Source organism: Pristiophorus japonicus, chromosome 2, assembly GCF_044704955.1.
Source record: "Pristiophorus japonicus isolate sPriJap1 chromosome 2, sPriJap1.hap1, whole genome shotgun sequence".
Taxonomy (NCBI): domain Eukaryota; kingdom Metazoa; phylum Chordata; class Chondrichthyes; family Pristiophoridae; genus Pristiophorus; species Pristiophorus japonicus.
Window position 1 is genome coordinate 227,011,744 of NC_091978.1, and position 15,602 is coordinate 227,027,345.

At 43.1% G+C, this 15,602-nt stretch overlaps 2 protein-coding genes across 3 annotated transcripts in view; one reads left to right on the forward strand and one right to left on the reverse strand.

Moving 5' to 3' along the window:
* Positions 1 to 6,699, forward strand: part of nup54 (nucleoporin 54) — a 108,290-nt gene extending 101,591 nt beyond the window's left edge. For both annotated transcript variants that reach the window (XM_070871042.1, XM_070871043.1), the window contains 3 exons: positions 4,662 to 4,781; positions 4,922 to 5,032; positions 5,409 to 6,699. In XM_070871042.1, coding sequence (XP_070727143.1) covers positions 4,662 to 4,781; positions 4,922 to 5,032; positions 5,409 to 5,537 — 360 coding nt within the window. In that variant the 3' untranslated portion in view covers positions 5,538 to 6,699. The remainder of the gene's footprint in view (positions 1 to 4,661; positions 4,782 to 4,921; positions 5,033 to 5,408) is intronic.
* Positions 6,700 to 8,187: 1,488 nt separating this feature from the next.
* The window catches only part of ppef2a (protein phosphatase with EF-hand domain 2a), an 89,604-nt gene continuing 82,189 nt past the window's right edge, over positions 8,188 to 15,602 (reverse strand). Inside the window, exons 14-17 of the mRNA XM_070863886.1 lie at positions 11,557 to 11,675; positions 10,552 to 10,715; positions 9,082 to 9,169; positions 8,188 to 8,483 (exon numbers count right to left, since the gene is read on the reverse strand). Of these exons, the coding sequence (XP_070719987.1) occupies positions 8,296 to 8,483; positions 9,082 to 9,169; positions 10,552 to 10,715; positions 11,557 to 11,675 (559 nt within the window). The 3' untranslated portion in view covers positions 8,188 to 8,295. The remainder of the gene's footprint in view (positions 8,484 to 9,081; positions 9,170 to 10,551; positions 10,716 to 11,556; positions 11,676 to 15,602) is intronic.

A 15,602-nucleotide genomic window follows, 5' to 3' on the forward strand; every position in this document is an offset into this window, starting at 1 on the left:
TTGCAGGCTGTTTGTGTCCTCCTCACAGCTTACTTTACCACCTAGCTTTGTATCATCAACAAACTTGGATAGATTGCACTCTGTCCCTCATTAAGTTATTGATATAGATTGTTAAATAGCTGAGGCCCCAGCATTGATCCTTGCGGTACCCCACTAGATACAGCCTGCCAACTGTAAAGTGACCCATTTATCCCTACTCTCTGTTTTCTGTCTGTTAACCCAACCAATCCTCTATCCATGCTAATATATCTATTTTATGCAACACGTTTCAAGCCTGGAGAGCCTTCAGCTTTCAAGTCCTTCCCTGAGACAGAATCACCCTCTGCTCTCTTCTCTGTGCTGCCTTTGGGCCTGGAAGTGTGATAGGTCTCAGTTTGTTGTGTAAGTAGGTTACTTCTCTTCAGACCAGCACCTCACCTTATGAGTAGTGCTGTACTGGATAGTCCAGTCAAGATCAGCAATTTGAAGGGCATATGAAGCCTGACTGTAAATGTTAGCAGAGGATTGAATTCAGATCAAGGCTCTGAGAAACGGCAAAATAAAAGGGATATGCTGGAAATACACAGCATGTCAGTAGCAACTTTATAGAGAAAAAACAGGTTATAATAGTTAGGTATATAATGTGTCATCAGAATTCAGCTATCTTTTCTCGTCAGATGCTGTGTACATTTGTAACTTGTACATTTCCAACATTTTCTGTTTTTATTTCTGACAAATGATTCATAGCTTTGTCACTGGTCATTATTAACTCATGGCATAAAAATGCGTGAAAGCAGTTGAGAACGTAATAGAACCTCCATGTTTTACCTAATAATTGCACACACCTTTTATTTTAAATGACCATTTATTTCTCTCTCAGAATATTTATACATTGGTAATTTATTTAGCAGATTGTGCTCAGAATTTAAATTTGCAGAGTCTCGCAGGTTTGTAACAAATTCTGGCATGTGATGTATGAGGAAGTGTGCTAACGCAGATAGAAAGTTGGTTGACAGAAAGAAAACAGAGGGTATGGGTTCATCAATGTTGCCTTGGTTGAAGTGTGGAATCTCAGGCTCTACTTTTGTATATTAATGATTTGGACTTGAGCACAGAGAGAACAATATCGAAAGTTGCAGGTGACAAAAAAAGTGGTTTGGCAAACAGTGAGGAGGACTGTAAAAGACCCTGGGAGGACATAGTTAGATAAGCAGAATGGGCAAACATACAGTCCGAGGAGCCAGCATCGCGAAAGCAGAGCGGCGCGGGAGGATAAAGGGCGGTGGCAGCGACTGGGAGCAGCGGCAGTCCGAGGAACCAGCATCGCGAGAGTGGAGCGGTGCGGGAGGTTAAAGGGTAGTCGCAGCAACAGGAAGCGGCGGCAGTACGAGGAGGCAGCTGGTGCAGGGGCAGAAAGTAACCAAAGAAGTAAAAAGAAATCGAAGTGTGACATCACAGCCAAGCAGGTAAGTGGCTTGAGGAATGGTGCAAGAGGGAGGGATTCAAATTCCTGGGACATTGGAACCGGTTCTGGGGGAGGTGGGACCAGTACAAACCGGACAGTCTGCACCTGGGCAGGACCGGAACCAATAGGAGCAAGGAGGTCTTACTGCAGTTGTACAGGGCCTTGGTAAGTATATAATCTTTTTCGTTTTCATTTTATTTCCTTATCAGTAGGTAACCTTTGGCATTGTTGCCAAATTAAGTTAATTTAAGGGTTAAGTCATGGCAGGAGAGCCCAGACCTGTGTCATGCTCCTCCTGTGCTATGTGGGAAGTCAAGGACTCTTCCAGTGTCCCTGACTACTATGTATGCAGGAAGTGTGTCCAGCTGCAGCTCTTGACAGACCGCATTGCATGGAGCTGCGCATGGACTCACTCTGGAACATCCGCAATGCTGAGGATGTCGTGAATAGCACGTTTAGTGAGTTGGTCACATCGCTGGTAAAGGTTACTCAGGCAGATAGGGAATGGGTGACCATCAGGCAGAGCAGTGGAAGGAAGGGAGTGCAGGGATCCCCTCGGTCATCTCCCTCCAAAACTGATATACCGTTTTGGGTACTGTTGGGGGAAGATGACTCATCAGGGGAAGGCAGCAGCAGCCAAGTTCATGGCACCATGGGTGGCTCTGCTGCACAGGAGGGCAGAAAAAAGAGTGGGAGAGCTATAGTGGTAGGGGATTCTGTTGTAAGGGGAATAGATAGGCGTTTCTGCGGCCGCAATCGAGACTCCAGGATGGTATGTTGCCTCCCTGGTGCAAGGATCAAGGATATCTCGGAGCGGTTGCAGGGCATTTTGGAGGGGGAGGGTGAACAGCCAGTTGTCGTGGTGCATATAGTTACCAACGATATAGGTAAAAAAACAGGATGCGGTCCTACAAGCTGAATTTAGGGAGCTAGGAGTTAAATTAAAAAGTAGGACTTCAAAGGTAGTAATCTCAGGATTGCTACCAGTGCCACGTGCTAGTCAGAGTAGAAATAGCAGGATAATTAAGATGAATACGTGGCTTGAGGAATGGTGCAAGAGGGAGGGATTCAAATTTCGTGACATTGGAACCAGTTCTGGGGAGGTGGGACCAGTACAAACTGGACGGTCTGCACCTGGGCAGGACCGGAACCGATAGGAGTAGGGAGGTCTTACTGCAGTTGTACAGGGCCTTGGTGAGACCACACCTTAAATGTTTTGTACAGTTTTGGTCTCCTAATCTGAGGAAGGACATTCTTGCTATTGAGGGAGTTCAGCGAAGGTTCACCAGACTGATTCCCGGGAAAGCAGGACTGACAAATGAAGAAAGACTGGATCGACTAGGCTTATATACACTGGAATTTAGAAGAATGAGAGGGGATCTTATAGAAACATATAAAATTCTGACGAGATTGGACAGGTTAGATGCAGGAAGAATGTTCCCGATGTTGGGGAAGTCCAGAACCAGGGATCACAGTCTAAGGATAAGGGGTAAGCGATTTAGGACCGAGATGAGGAGAAACTTCTTCACTCAGAGAATTGTGAACCTGTGGAATTCTCTACCACAGAAAGTTGTTGAGGCCAGTTCGTTAGATATATTCAAAAGGGAGTTAGATGTGGCCCTTACAGCTAAAGGGATCAAGGGGTATGGAGAGAAAGCAGGAATGGGGTACTGAAGTTGCATGATCAGCCATGATCATATTGAATGGTGGTGCAGGCTCGAGGGGTCGGATGGCCTACTCCTGCACCTATTTTCTGTTTCTAAAAACAATTTTACATGGAGAAGTGTGTTTTGGGACAAAAACACTCAATGGAAAGGTGCAGAAGAACAGAGAGACCTATGCGTTCAAATAATAATTTCTTGAAGTTGTGAGCGCAGGTAGATAAAACCATTATCAAAACATCAATAACATTTTTGAGTTTTATACACACAGGCATAGAGCACAAGAGCAAAGAGGTAATGATAAATTTGGGTGTCAATGTTGTGATAAATTTCTTTATGCAGCAGATTTTTGAAGCACAGAAATGCTTTTCAGCAGTTAAGGCAGACACATTTTAAGAGGAAATTGAGTAAACAGAAGAAAAAATAAAGATTTCATTTATATACTGCCTTTCACTACCTCAGGACGTCCCAAAGCATTTTACAATCAATGAAGTACTTTTTGAAGTGTAGGCACTGTTGTAATGTAGGAAACGCAGCAGGCAATTTGCACATAGCAGGCTCCCACATACAGCAATGTGATAATGACCAGATAATCTGTGGGGGTTTTTGTTAGTGATGTTGATTGAGTGATAAATATTGGCCCAGACTTTTCTTTGAAATAGTGCAACATTTTGAAGATACTGGACTAGAAATTGGCCAGCATTGTGCCCGCTTTTTCGGTGCTATTTTGCCTTTTTTGACGTTAAAAGGTGATCACCTAAACTGGCCAAAGTTGTGCGCTGGCAGTTTTGAAATACCGCTGAAAAGCGGACCGCCGCCGTGCAACGTTAGAAAACACGATGCTACTTTAAATTGGTCGTTCAGCACACCCGTAATCTGCGCGAAAAAAGGGGCAGGTAAAAAGCTGCATTGCAGCCCCAGAAACAGTGGTAAGTACCAAGACCTGCAAAAAAGGTAAGTTAAAGTTTTTATTTTTAAATTCTTTTGCGGCGATTACTTAGTTAAGGGTCTTGTAAATGTTTTGTGATTTTTGATTTTTTGCAATTTTTTCTTTTTGTGTGTGTTTTTTCCCCCCTCCCAGGGGGCCTGTCTTTTTAGCAGTAATTGGCCTCGGACTAAAGTTGATGAGGACTTCTGTTTCCACCGCGAATTCTCGCGTAATGCTGATTTTTACCGTCTGCCACATTTTGTTGCCAATTTTACCCCTTTAAAAAATAGCGGTATTTAAAACGGTATTTTTGCGCAAAAATGCTGAAAAAGTATGGCTATCGCCAAAAGTTCACTTTCTAGCCCATGGGATTATTGGGAGAGAACGGGCCAGTAGGAAAATAAAAATGTATAAATATTCCCATGAAAAGACAGAAATAAACAGTCATCTAAAATAAAGGTTTGAATCAGTAGCAAAGAGCCAGCACATTGATAATGGGCTGAGTGCTTTCTTCTGTGCTGTAAACTTATGTGAATATGCTCATAGATGGTGGATGGACGGAACTCTACCTGTGCGACTTGCAAAGGATATTCAATTCTCAAGTTCCTATGTTATTTTCTCTCTCTAGGTTTTAATAAAACAAGAGATCCAGCGGAAAGCTGGTTATGCTATTCAGGCAGAAGAAGAGCAGCTTCGTGTGCAGTTAGATACTATCCAGTGTGAACTAAATGCACCAACCCAGTTTAAGGTACAAAATACTTACTTCCCAGAATTCAGTGCGATATACCCAGATCAGTTTGCATTGAGCACTTCTAACTGGATTAGGGAGGTTTCTAAGAAATGTAAATGAAAAAGGCAGCATGTTTGAATGATGATGTTTATGTGCAGGGCCGTCTGAACGAACTGATGTCTCAGATAAGAATGCAGAATCATGTTGGAGCTGTCAGATCAGAGGAGAGATACAGTGTTGATGGGGATCTCTTGGGAGAAATCAAGCAGGTATAAAAGCCACAACTTTTTCTCAGTTAGTAAGAACAAATTCCATGAAAAGAAAATATATTGGTTTGAATATGAGTGATTATTGCACAGATTAAGTTTTGACACTACAGAATCTTAGTCCTTTATATTTCATGCCGTTTTAGGAAGTAAAATTACAGTTTTATGCAATGTTGCATCATAGATGACAGTCTCAACCAGACAGCTTTATACCAATGTGAAGAATTTTCCCATTTTAATTTGCTTTCTAACGTTCTATTAAATTGTGTTGACAAAAATGGTATTATCGACCTGCTGATCTTCAAAACGATTTCTGCTCACATATAACATACCATCACTGTTTTGAACATCTACTAATGTAGCTCATTTCTCTTCCTAGCACCTGAAGTTGCAGCAGGAAGGGCTGAGCCATTTGATCAGTGTCCTGAAAGAAGATTTGGAGGATGTGAAGCTAATTGAACATGGCCTTAATGAGAGTGTTCATATTCGACGTGACCTTTTCAGTTGATGGCTTTTCTGTAATATCACCGTAGTTAAGAGAATATTTTTCTCACTGTCCAAACTTTTTTGATTCATCCCACCTGCACAAAAGTTATAATATCCCCATTTTCATAAACCAAAACTTTGGTGTAGGGGTGGGAGAAAGAAATGTTGACATTCTTCATTAAATACTGCAGTCACCTTAGAAACTCTCTAGTTTTGGAGTTCTAATGTTTACCCTAAGGTACGTCAACCCCTTCATAAAACAGCCAGTTACAAAACTTTGCAACAGAGATAAGTGACTGACTTTATTTAGCATGTCTAAAAACATAGCCTAGAAACTACTGTTTGCAATATTAGTAGATGAACGTTTAAAATTATCATGACAGTCTTCAGTCTGCTGTTTTAACGTAGGCTTTAACCTGTTTATTTCAAGTGTACTGAGCATTTATCTGCTAATACTGCAAATAGTAATTTGCAGATTCATATCTTAACTTTTCTTTACAATATTTTTTTTTAAAGTGTAAAAACATGATGATTTTCCTGTTCTATGCAATAGGTTGGGACAGATTTTTTTTAAATGCTGCTAATAACCAGACTTGCATTTAACAGGAATGGCTATATCAGTACTGACTAAGTCAGGAACAAATTGGGGATTGTTTATATTAAAAAAAAAACATGCAGCAGGAGTTTTGCTTGTACTGTATTGGATGAGTGTGTAATTGACTGTTCTGAGTACTTTTGAACAGTTTATGCAGCTTGGAAAAGTGACCTTGATATGCCATGAATGTGGAAAATTTGAAGTGTACTTTATTGGACTTAATAAGAGGCCTGGAGACTGGAAAGGTGAGTTGATAAACACTTAATGTTAGATATGCCAGAGAAGCACAAATGCTGGATATACAAGCCCACTTTATTTTTTTTAAATCATACAAGCTTATTTATAATATCACAAGGCGCATCGGGGTTTGGATTTGTTCTTGGAGAGTTGACATGTTTTTAAGTGCTGTATCATTTGTACCTGATAATGGTCACTTTGAAACATACAATACATTAGTGTTTGGAGTGGTAATTGTGAGCCATTGACCAAACAAGGATCTCTATTGAAAAACTACTTTTAGTGTGTCAAATGTTTGTAATAGTTATGCAAAGAGGAAATAAATTCTAAATAAACAATTTGCTTTAATAACCATCTGCTTCTGATTCTTTTAATGTTAATTTCATAGTTTGATCCAGACAGTGTTCAGGCAGTATTTTTATTCCATTGACATTTCCTCGACCCCCAGCCTCCTGAAGTTCTTTTTCCTCTTGGGAGTGTTAGAGGGTTAGTTCAGACATCTTGCTGACTGTTGTCAGGTCATTTGCTCTATTTCTTTATGTCTAAGAAAATGAATTGATTATGGTGAATGAGAAATTGTGTTTGTGTATACACAGTCTTAATCAATTTCCTTTGCACATGAGGCATAGTTGTTACTGTCCGAGTGAGAGCCTGGAAATGCCAACTGTGGAAAGAAGATGTTGAGTTTTAGATAATGGATTGGTAGACACTGTAGCATTTTACTTGACTGTTCTTGAGAGTTAGAGAGAAATTTTGCAGGACATCCTTCAGGTGATCAAATAAGTGGGACAGGTTCCAAAATGGGCCAAATTACAAATAGCACTAAGTGTAAGGAATGGACTTGGTTAGCTGAATGGACATTGTCCACACTTTCTTGTGATTTTGTGGCTGTTATCTCACTTGAGTTCAAATGACTACTCGACTATTTTAGTTGAAAGTTTGCTGAATCCTTCAGAAAGGTTATCACTTTGTAACTGCTTGTTGATGTTCGTGATTCTCTTTTTAAATGGTTGGAGGTTTGTGTCTAAATAGTAGTAGCGTTAATGCTGCAGGCCATCTTTTTGCATGTCTGCATGAGCCTTATTTGAAAGCTTTTTATGTACCCTGTAACTATAATTTCTGCTGACAATTCCACTTTATGGCAATTTCTGCAGCCACGCACAGGAAGTTGTAGTTTACTTAGATTTATAATATAAGGAAGATCACAAATATGAGCATACATAGATTCAGGAAGCTTCATGTCTATTGTTGCTCTGCTTATGTATTTCTTTAGTCCCTGCTCACAGTTGGTCTGTGACATTAAATGGATACAGTAACTCATTTGTATAAAGTTCAAGCTGCTATGAAAAGTAATAAGTAGGAAATGTCAATGAACTAATACTTGATTTAATGTACAATAACCCTTATATAATCAATGTGTTCCTTGTGTCAGTATGCTTATTAATGTGCAATATGGCAGTGTGGGATTCCATTATCTTTCACGACAGAAATGAGGTGTGGTTGCGAGTTTTTGGAATGCACATTTAATCCAATATAAACATGGCCCAAGTTAAGTGTACTTGATGCACTGGAATTCTTTGCGATTTATTTTTAATGAAACAAACTGTGCAGTGTTTAATATATGAAAATGGATCGCTGACACAATTCAGTGGAACCTTTCAGGCACAGGTAATGATTGTTGTACAGGTTGAGTGTTTTTAACACAGCTGGATAAATGTGCAACTAAATTTGCCAGAAAATTGGGACAAAGGCCTATGCAGTGGGATCAAATGCTGAAGTTCTGTACTTGGATCGGGTATACTTGTTTATGTTTGTTTTTAAGGCTCGCATAAATCCATCCCTCTGTGACTATGACAACTTCACTGAGAGATTGTCTTCTTCCTTTTCATTCTTTGCTTAATCCACCATGCTCAATTGTCCGCTTTAGAATTATCAGCAAACCAGCATCTCAATCCTCGGAACTGGATTTATCCACCAGACGGAAAGCCTCGAGGAACTCGTTAATGTCTATACTTCCATCCTTATTGAAGTCCATACTGCGAGCCAGGTCACCAATCGCTTTATCACTAATCTCAATCTTAAAGTGAGAACTGAGGAGTTTCCTCGTTTTTTGAAATTCCTCAAATGATATCAGACCTGCCACAGACATGAAAATGAACAGTTTTTATTTTGCTTCAGTGACACCAAGCATCAAGTACAATTTTTATTACTTTCTTGCTAATTTCCCCAACCTCCCTTCCTGAAGGCACATTGCTGGGGTACAGTTCCATATTTTCATCTATAACTATAGATTATATCAACTGCAGCTTCTCATTTTGAGAATGGCATTGATAAATTATATAAATTTCTGTTGAGGATTTACTCCTGGTAACCTCAGCACAGTGCAATATTGCTGCAACACCAGCATAAAATATGTGTGACAATTTCACCTGGATTAATTTAATAACTTAAACAAAGCAGTGAGCTTGGCAGTCTGTTGGAAAAACTAAATTCAATTGCATACACCTGAGGATTTGGCCAGCAACCGATTAACAGGTAATTTTGTTGATTTGTTTTCAATTCTTTTCTAAGTGTCATTCGATTCATTGCGTCCTCTGATCATGCTGCCATTAATACATTGATAGTTGTGTCATAATAACTCCAGAACTACAGCAGCCCACATGTGTGGGAGGCAAAATGTTTTATTCTTCTCCAAAATACTGCGGGGAAAGAATCTTTTGACACCGGTACTTACCAGAGTTGTCGCTGTCAATAATTCTAAAAATGGTTTCCAAGTCGGACCTGCTTCTGTAAAGCATTTCCAGCAAACTGGGTTGTATGTGCTGCAGAATAAAGTAAGGCTTTTAAAACTAAAAAACAAACTGTGCCAGCTGGATCACAGCCGTTACTGATACATGGCAGACATCACTGCTTTCTACTAGTCACATCGGGCTGGCAGATTAGCTATTGATACAGCTACTATATATATCCCTGTCCATGTTAATAGCTTTCTCTATAGACACTTCAAAAAAAATGTCCATTACTATGAATTTGTTTTATGTGGTCCCCAAAGATGACACAAAAACGCTTTATATATCAAAATGTATCTAAAATACAGCTCTGGGATTGAAGATCTGTGGAGTATTCTAGGGTGTAGTAGAATTAAATCCATAATCAAAAAAAAAAAATCACCTTTTACAGATTTTACCAACTGGAATACTGAACAATGACGACACCCAGCTCTCTCGACCCCTCCAATGCCTCTGTGTTTTCAGCCTGCTTGTTCGACATCCAGTCCTGGATGAGTCACACATCCTCTAGTTAAACATCAGAAAACTGAAGCAATCATCTTTTGCCCCTGCCATACTGTCGCCGTTGATTTCCTCCCCGGCCACTATCTCAGATTGAGGCCAACTATTTGACCCTGAGCTGAGCTACCAACCCCGTAATCACTCTTTCATTACAAAGACCGCTTACTTTCAACTCCGTAACATTGCTCATCTTCTGCCAAAACCCTCATCCGTGCCGTTGTCGCCTCCAGACCTGACTATTGTAATGCTCTCCTGGTCATTCTTCCACCTTCAATAAATTTCAGCTCATCTAAAATTCACTTGCCCATATCTTAACTCACACCAAGTCTTGCTCACCCATCACCCCTGTGCTTGCTTAACCTACACTGGCTCCCAGTTGCACAAGACCTCCAATTTAAAATTAATGGCTGTGCCTTCAGTCATCAAATCCTAAGCTCTGGAATTCTGATTCTCTCCACCTATTTTTCCACCCTCGTGACCCTCCTTAAAACTTTCCTTTTTGACCAAACTTTTAGTCACCCCTCCTAATATCTCCTTTGGCTTATCTAAAAGACAACACCTCCAAAAGTGCAGCCTCCCTCAGTATTGCACTGAAGTGTCAGCCCAGATATATCAACAAATATACAATTGTCAATTGTTAATTCTACTATATTAATTTGCTAGCTAATTTCTTGGTTTGGCTAACATTTCTGCCTGAGCCATTTATAGCAAAAGCAGATTAACTGATCATTCATCTCATTAGACCTCACATTTTCCTATATAATAGTTCCTGTAGTTTAATGTAATTCATTATATGGAAAATGTTTTAGGATAGTCCTAATAGACATTTCTGTAATGCTTTGTTATGTCTAACATTTTTTCTGGATATTTATTCATGCATACTGAAAGTACATTGTGAAATCCACCTTTCTTACCTGTGCAATGGGTTTCTCTATGGCAAGATCATCAAACCATAAGTAAAAATTCAGAAGTCCATTAGGAGCACTGGGCACAAGTTGGGATCGCAAAACACGCCACGGCAGACCCAGAGCCAAGATGGACTCCAGAGCATTTGCCCAGTCACTCAATGAAATGTTACCTATGTGTTAGAAAACAACAATATGTATTCATTTGATATCAAAAACAAATATTGGTACAACATCTGTCAGACATTGTTGTCTAGTTTTGGCAGATCGGGTACAACTGCTGATGTCATGATTCTTACACCGGCCTCTCACTCCTAAATCTGTACTATGGTTTACATCCACAGTCTGTGAAGGATGCAGTATAAAGAAAATTAGATTATCTACCACATAGGTTCGTCATTCTTTGAACGGTATGCATCCTCCACGTACCACAACAAGGCTTTGGGTGGCTTAGTGTTAGTGATTATTGGGGTACGGTAGCACAGTGGTTATGTTACTGGATGGTAATTCAGAGACCTGGACTAATGATCCGAGACATGAGAGAAATCCCATCACAGCAGCTGGAGAATTTAAATTGAATAAAATAAAAATCTAGAATAAAAAGCTAGTACCTGTATTAGTAATGGTGACCATTTAACTACCGGATTGTCGGAAAAACGCATCTGGTTTACTAGGTATTGGAAAGGGCTTTTTTAGTATATTGTATTAAACTGAAATAGTTTGGAGCCTGGAATTCAACTTTTAAGACAAAAACATTCACTGCATTGTAAAATAGCCTAGTTAGGATCAATTCTGTAAAACTAAGTCAAATATCACTGCTCATGTGTCTTTGGCAGACCTTCAAAATGCTATACAGTACAATGTTAACTTTTACTACATTATAACATTTATATTGCATGCAAAGTGTGCTTATGGTTAGTTCTTTAGTAAATAAAAGGTGTTAATGGATCGGACACAGTCTTGGGTCAAATTATGTGAAATAAATCGCTGTTTACAACTGGACTTTGAGCCTACCTGTTTTATTCTCGTCATAATGTTCAAAGGCGCTGATGAGGTCTGATTTGTGGGCAAAAATCTTCTCTCGCAGAGCTCCTAATGCTGACACCTCAACTCTACTCAGCCTGGATAAAAGAAGCATTACTGAGTTGTTGATTAGAATATATTTGACCATCAAATAATACTCAGAAATTGATAAGAAGTCTAATGACTTAAGATAGTAGACATTGAAATAGGAAGCATAAAACACATCAGGAGAGAATTTCTGCCGAGGTGTCCCAGTCTCCTGCCATAACTTTGCCAGAAGATCGTCTGGATGCCTGGAAAAATGGCCATTTTAACATCTTCATTCACTTTTTATTTGGCCTCGGCCTCATAAGCCTGGGCTTCAACTTGACATTTTTGCCCAGAGCTGTGATTGTGAGCTGAATTTGAATTGATCAGTCTGAATATTTTCATGGTATTGAATTTCCCAGGATGCATCAATACCATTAGAGACCTGATGCAGTAAGGCCAACTCCACTGTTTCATAATTCTTGAGACAAACTCTTTTTTAAAAAAAAATCCTGAGATTTGGTAAGAAATCACGAGTTGCTATTTTTTCCCGACCCCTTGCTGACCGTTGCTCCTGGACAGAGAGTGCATTCCGTGACCTTTGCTCCCAAACAAGAAGCACATTTGGCCATCACTAAAGCCATTTTGGTTTGTCGTGATCTAAGTTGACATTTTTCCCCAGCAAAATCTTCCTCCACAACCATTCCACAGCCAATGCTTTAGGTACACAAGAGACCATTTCAGTCATCCACTCACGCTACACCAGCTAACTGTCAAATGGTACACTAGATTGAATCAATTGTCTCTTGCATCTTCACTTACCACTTTGCACAGCTCATGTTAAGGAACAATTGTTCCAATATGTTTTACGCTAGATCTGGGAATTTTGGGAGGAACCAAGAGAGAAGTCATCGTAAGTGGTCAAAGTCATTGCTGGGTTTAGGCTTTTGAAAGTAGATAAATAGGCAATGAGAAGAGTTTAAGGAGAGAATCCCAAAGCGCAATGGCATGGTGGCGGAATGATGCCACCGATGGTAGAGTGGGACAATACAGCAAACTAAAGTGAGATGAGCAGAAGATAGATTCTGGAAGGAAGAACTGTTGGAAATTGCAAGGGTAGCATGGGACAAAGCCATCGGAAGTGCTGTAAAGGAGAACAATTTTTAAATTGTGCTGGAGGTTTGAGAGCCAATGCAGGTCGACAAGAACAGGAGTGAATGCATCCTTAACTAGGGTAACAACCCTGACGAAATAAAATTTGATGTAATTCTTGAGAATAGACATGGCGAATTGAAATAACGGTCCATTTTAAAAATATAACTCAAAAGTAGTAGTACTCTTAAAAATCCTGAGGCTGACACTTATTTTTAAAAAAGGGCAAATGTCACAGCCGAGATACAGCGAACAAGTATTGCATCTGATACTTATGGCATGCCAACTAGAGGCTTACCCCCTCTGGCTTGGCAAGAATACACTCTGGCCATTACTTATTGCTATCAACTTTAAAACGCACATGTTTGGCTTTTAGGACATCTGTGCCCACCTCTTTGTTAGTGATGAGCTTCTTGAGCTTGGTCACAATGTTCTTGGGAAGTTTGGCGAGTTCAGCGTGGCCCAACAGCTGCTGCAACATAGCTGCCGCCATGTAGCCATCTGCACCTGCGATGCCCATCAGCAAGTGTGACAAGCTATGCGTGCCCTCTGGGAGCTAATAATCCTGTGTAGGTTTAGCTTCATTTCTTTAAACAGAATAAACTATGTCTCCCGGCATGCCAAGTTTAGTTCAACGTGCCAACAATTGTGCAGACAAAGTTTAAAATCGTGTGTTTTCTGAAGTGAAATGCAAGATTGCTAGTTAGGCTGAATTTTCATTACAAAGTGTGTGTCTCATGATTAAATCGTGAGAGTTGGCATTCCTGCTGATGGGATATTTTTCTTTAGTTTCTAGAAATTTTTGCTGAAAAGTAGACAACAAATTTCAAAAGCTTTATTTGGGTAACATTTATGGATGTAGCTATTTGCTCTGATAGGCTCTGCATTAACACATGACCTGATTGCTGATTGGTCCCCTTGGAGGATAAGCCGCACCCAGAAGTTTCTCTGGAATGTGTAATTGAACCGCACAGCCCAAGTTTTGAATGACTTTGCAAAGTGCAGCTTGAGCCATTCTGACTTCAGACCCCAGACAGGAGAATGCTCCCTCATCCCAGCCCAAGTTCCTTACCCCTCCTCCCTCCAGCCGAAGTCCCTTACCCCCTTCGGCCGAAGTTCCTGCCTCTCCCAGCCCATTTTTCCAAGTTCCTTACACCCCCACCGGCCAGTCTCTCTCACTCACCACACACACCCCCAATCTCTCTCTTCCCCGCCCCAGTCCCCCCCCCGCAAGTCTCTCACTCCTCCTCCCTAGTCTCTCACTCCTTCTCCCTAGTCTCTCCTTTTCCCCCAGTCTCTCTCTTCCACCCATCTCTCTCTTCCGCCCATCTCTTTCTTCCCTCATCTCTCTTTCTCTTTCCCCCCCCCCCCCCCCCACCGTCACTCTTCCTCCCTCCCGGTCACTCTTCCCCCCCGCCCCCTCCCCGTCACTCTTCCCCCCCCCCCCCCACCGTCACTCTTCCCCCCTCCCGGTCACTCTTCCCCCCCGCCCCCTCCCCGTCACTCTTCCCCCCCCCCCCCCTCCCCGTCACTCTTCCCCCCTCCCCGTCACTCTTCCCCCCCCTCCCCGTCACTCTTCCCCCCCCCCTCCCAGTCACTCTTCCCCTCCTCCCCGTCACTCTTCCCCCCTCCCCGTCACTCTTCCCCCCCCCCCTCCCCGTCACTCTTCCCCCTCCCCGTCACTCTTCCCCCTCCCCGTCACTCTTCCCCCTCCCCGTCACTCTTCCCCCTCCCCGTCACTCTTCCCCCTCCCCGTCACTCTTCCCCCTCCCCGTCACTCTTCCCCCTCCCCGTCACTCTTCCCCCTCCCCGTCACTCTTCCCCCTCCCCGTCACTCTTCCCCCTCCCCGTCACTCTTCCCCCTCCCCGTCACTCTTCCCCCTCCCCGTCACTCTTCCCCCTCCCCGTCACTCTTCCCCTCCCCGTCACTCTTCCCCCTCCCCGTCACTCTTCCCCCTCCCCGTCACTCTTCCCCTCCCCGTCACTCTTCCCCCTCCCCGTCACTCTTCCCCCTCCCCGTCACTCTTCCCCCTCCCCGTCACTCTTCCCCCTCCCCGTCACTCTTCCCCCTCCCCGTCACTCTTCCCCTCCCCGTCACTCTTCCCCCTCCCCGTCACTCTTCCCCTCCCGTCACTCTTCCCCCTCCCCGTCACTCTTCCCCCTCCCCGTCACTCTTCCCCCTCCCCGTCACTCTTCCCCCTCCCCGTCACTCTTCCCCCTCCCCTCACTCTTCCCCCTCCCCGTCACTCTTCCCCCTCCCCCGTCACTCTTCCCCCTCCCCGTCACTCTTCCCCCCTCCCCGTCACTCTTCCCCCTCCCCCGTCACTCTTCCCCCTCCCCGTCACTCTTCCCCCTCCCCTCACTCTTTCCCCCCTCCCCTCACTCTTTCCCCCTCCCACTCACTCTTTCCCCCCTCCCACTTTCCCCCTCCCACTCACTCTTTCCCCCCTCCCCCTCACTCTTTCCCCCCTCCCCCTCACTCTTTCCCCCCTCCCCCTCACTCTTTCCCCCCTCCCCCTCACTCTTTCCCCCCTCCCCTCACTCTTTACCCCCTCCCCTCACTCTTTTCCCCCCTCCCCCTCACTCTTTCCCCCCTCCCCTCACTCTTTCCCCCCTCCCCTCACTCTTTCCCCCTCCCCCTCACTCTTTCCCCCCTCCCCCTCACTTTCCCCCCTCCCCTCACTCTTTCCCCCCTCCCCCTCACTCTTTCCCCCCTCCCCCTCACTCCCACCTCCCCCTCACTCTTTCCCCCCTCCCCCTCTCTCTTTCCCCCCTCCCCGTCTCTCTTTCCCCCCTCCCCCGTCTCTCTTTCCCCCCTCCCCGTCTCTCTTCCATCCCCCACCGTCTAACCTCCCCCC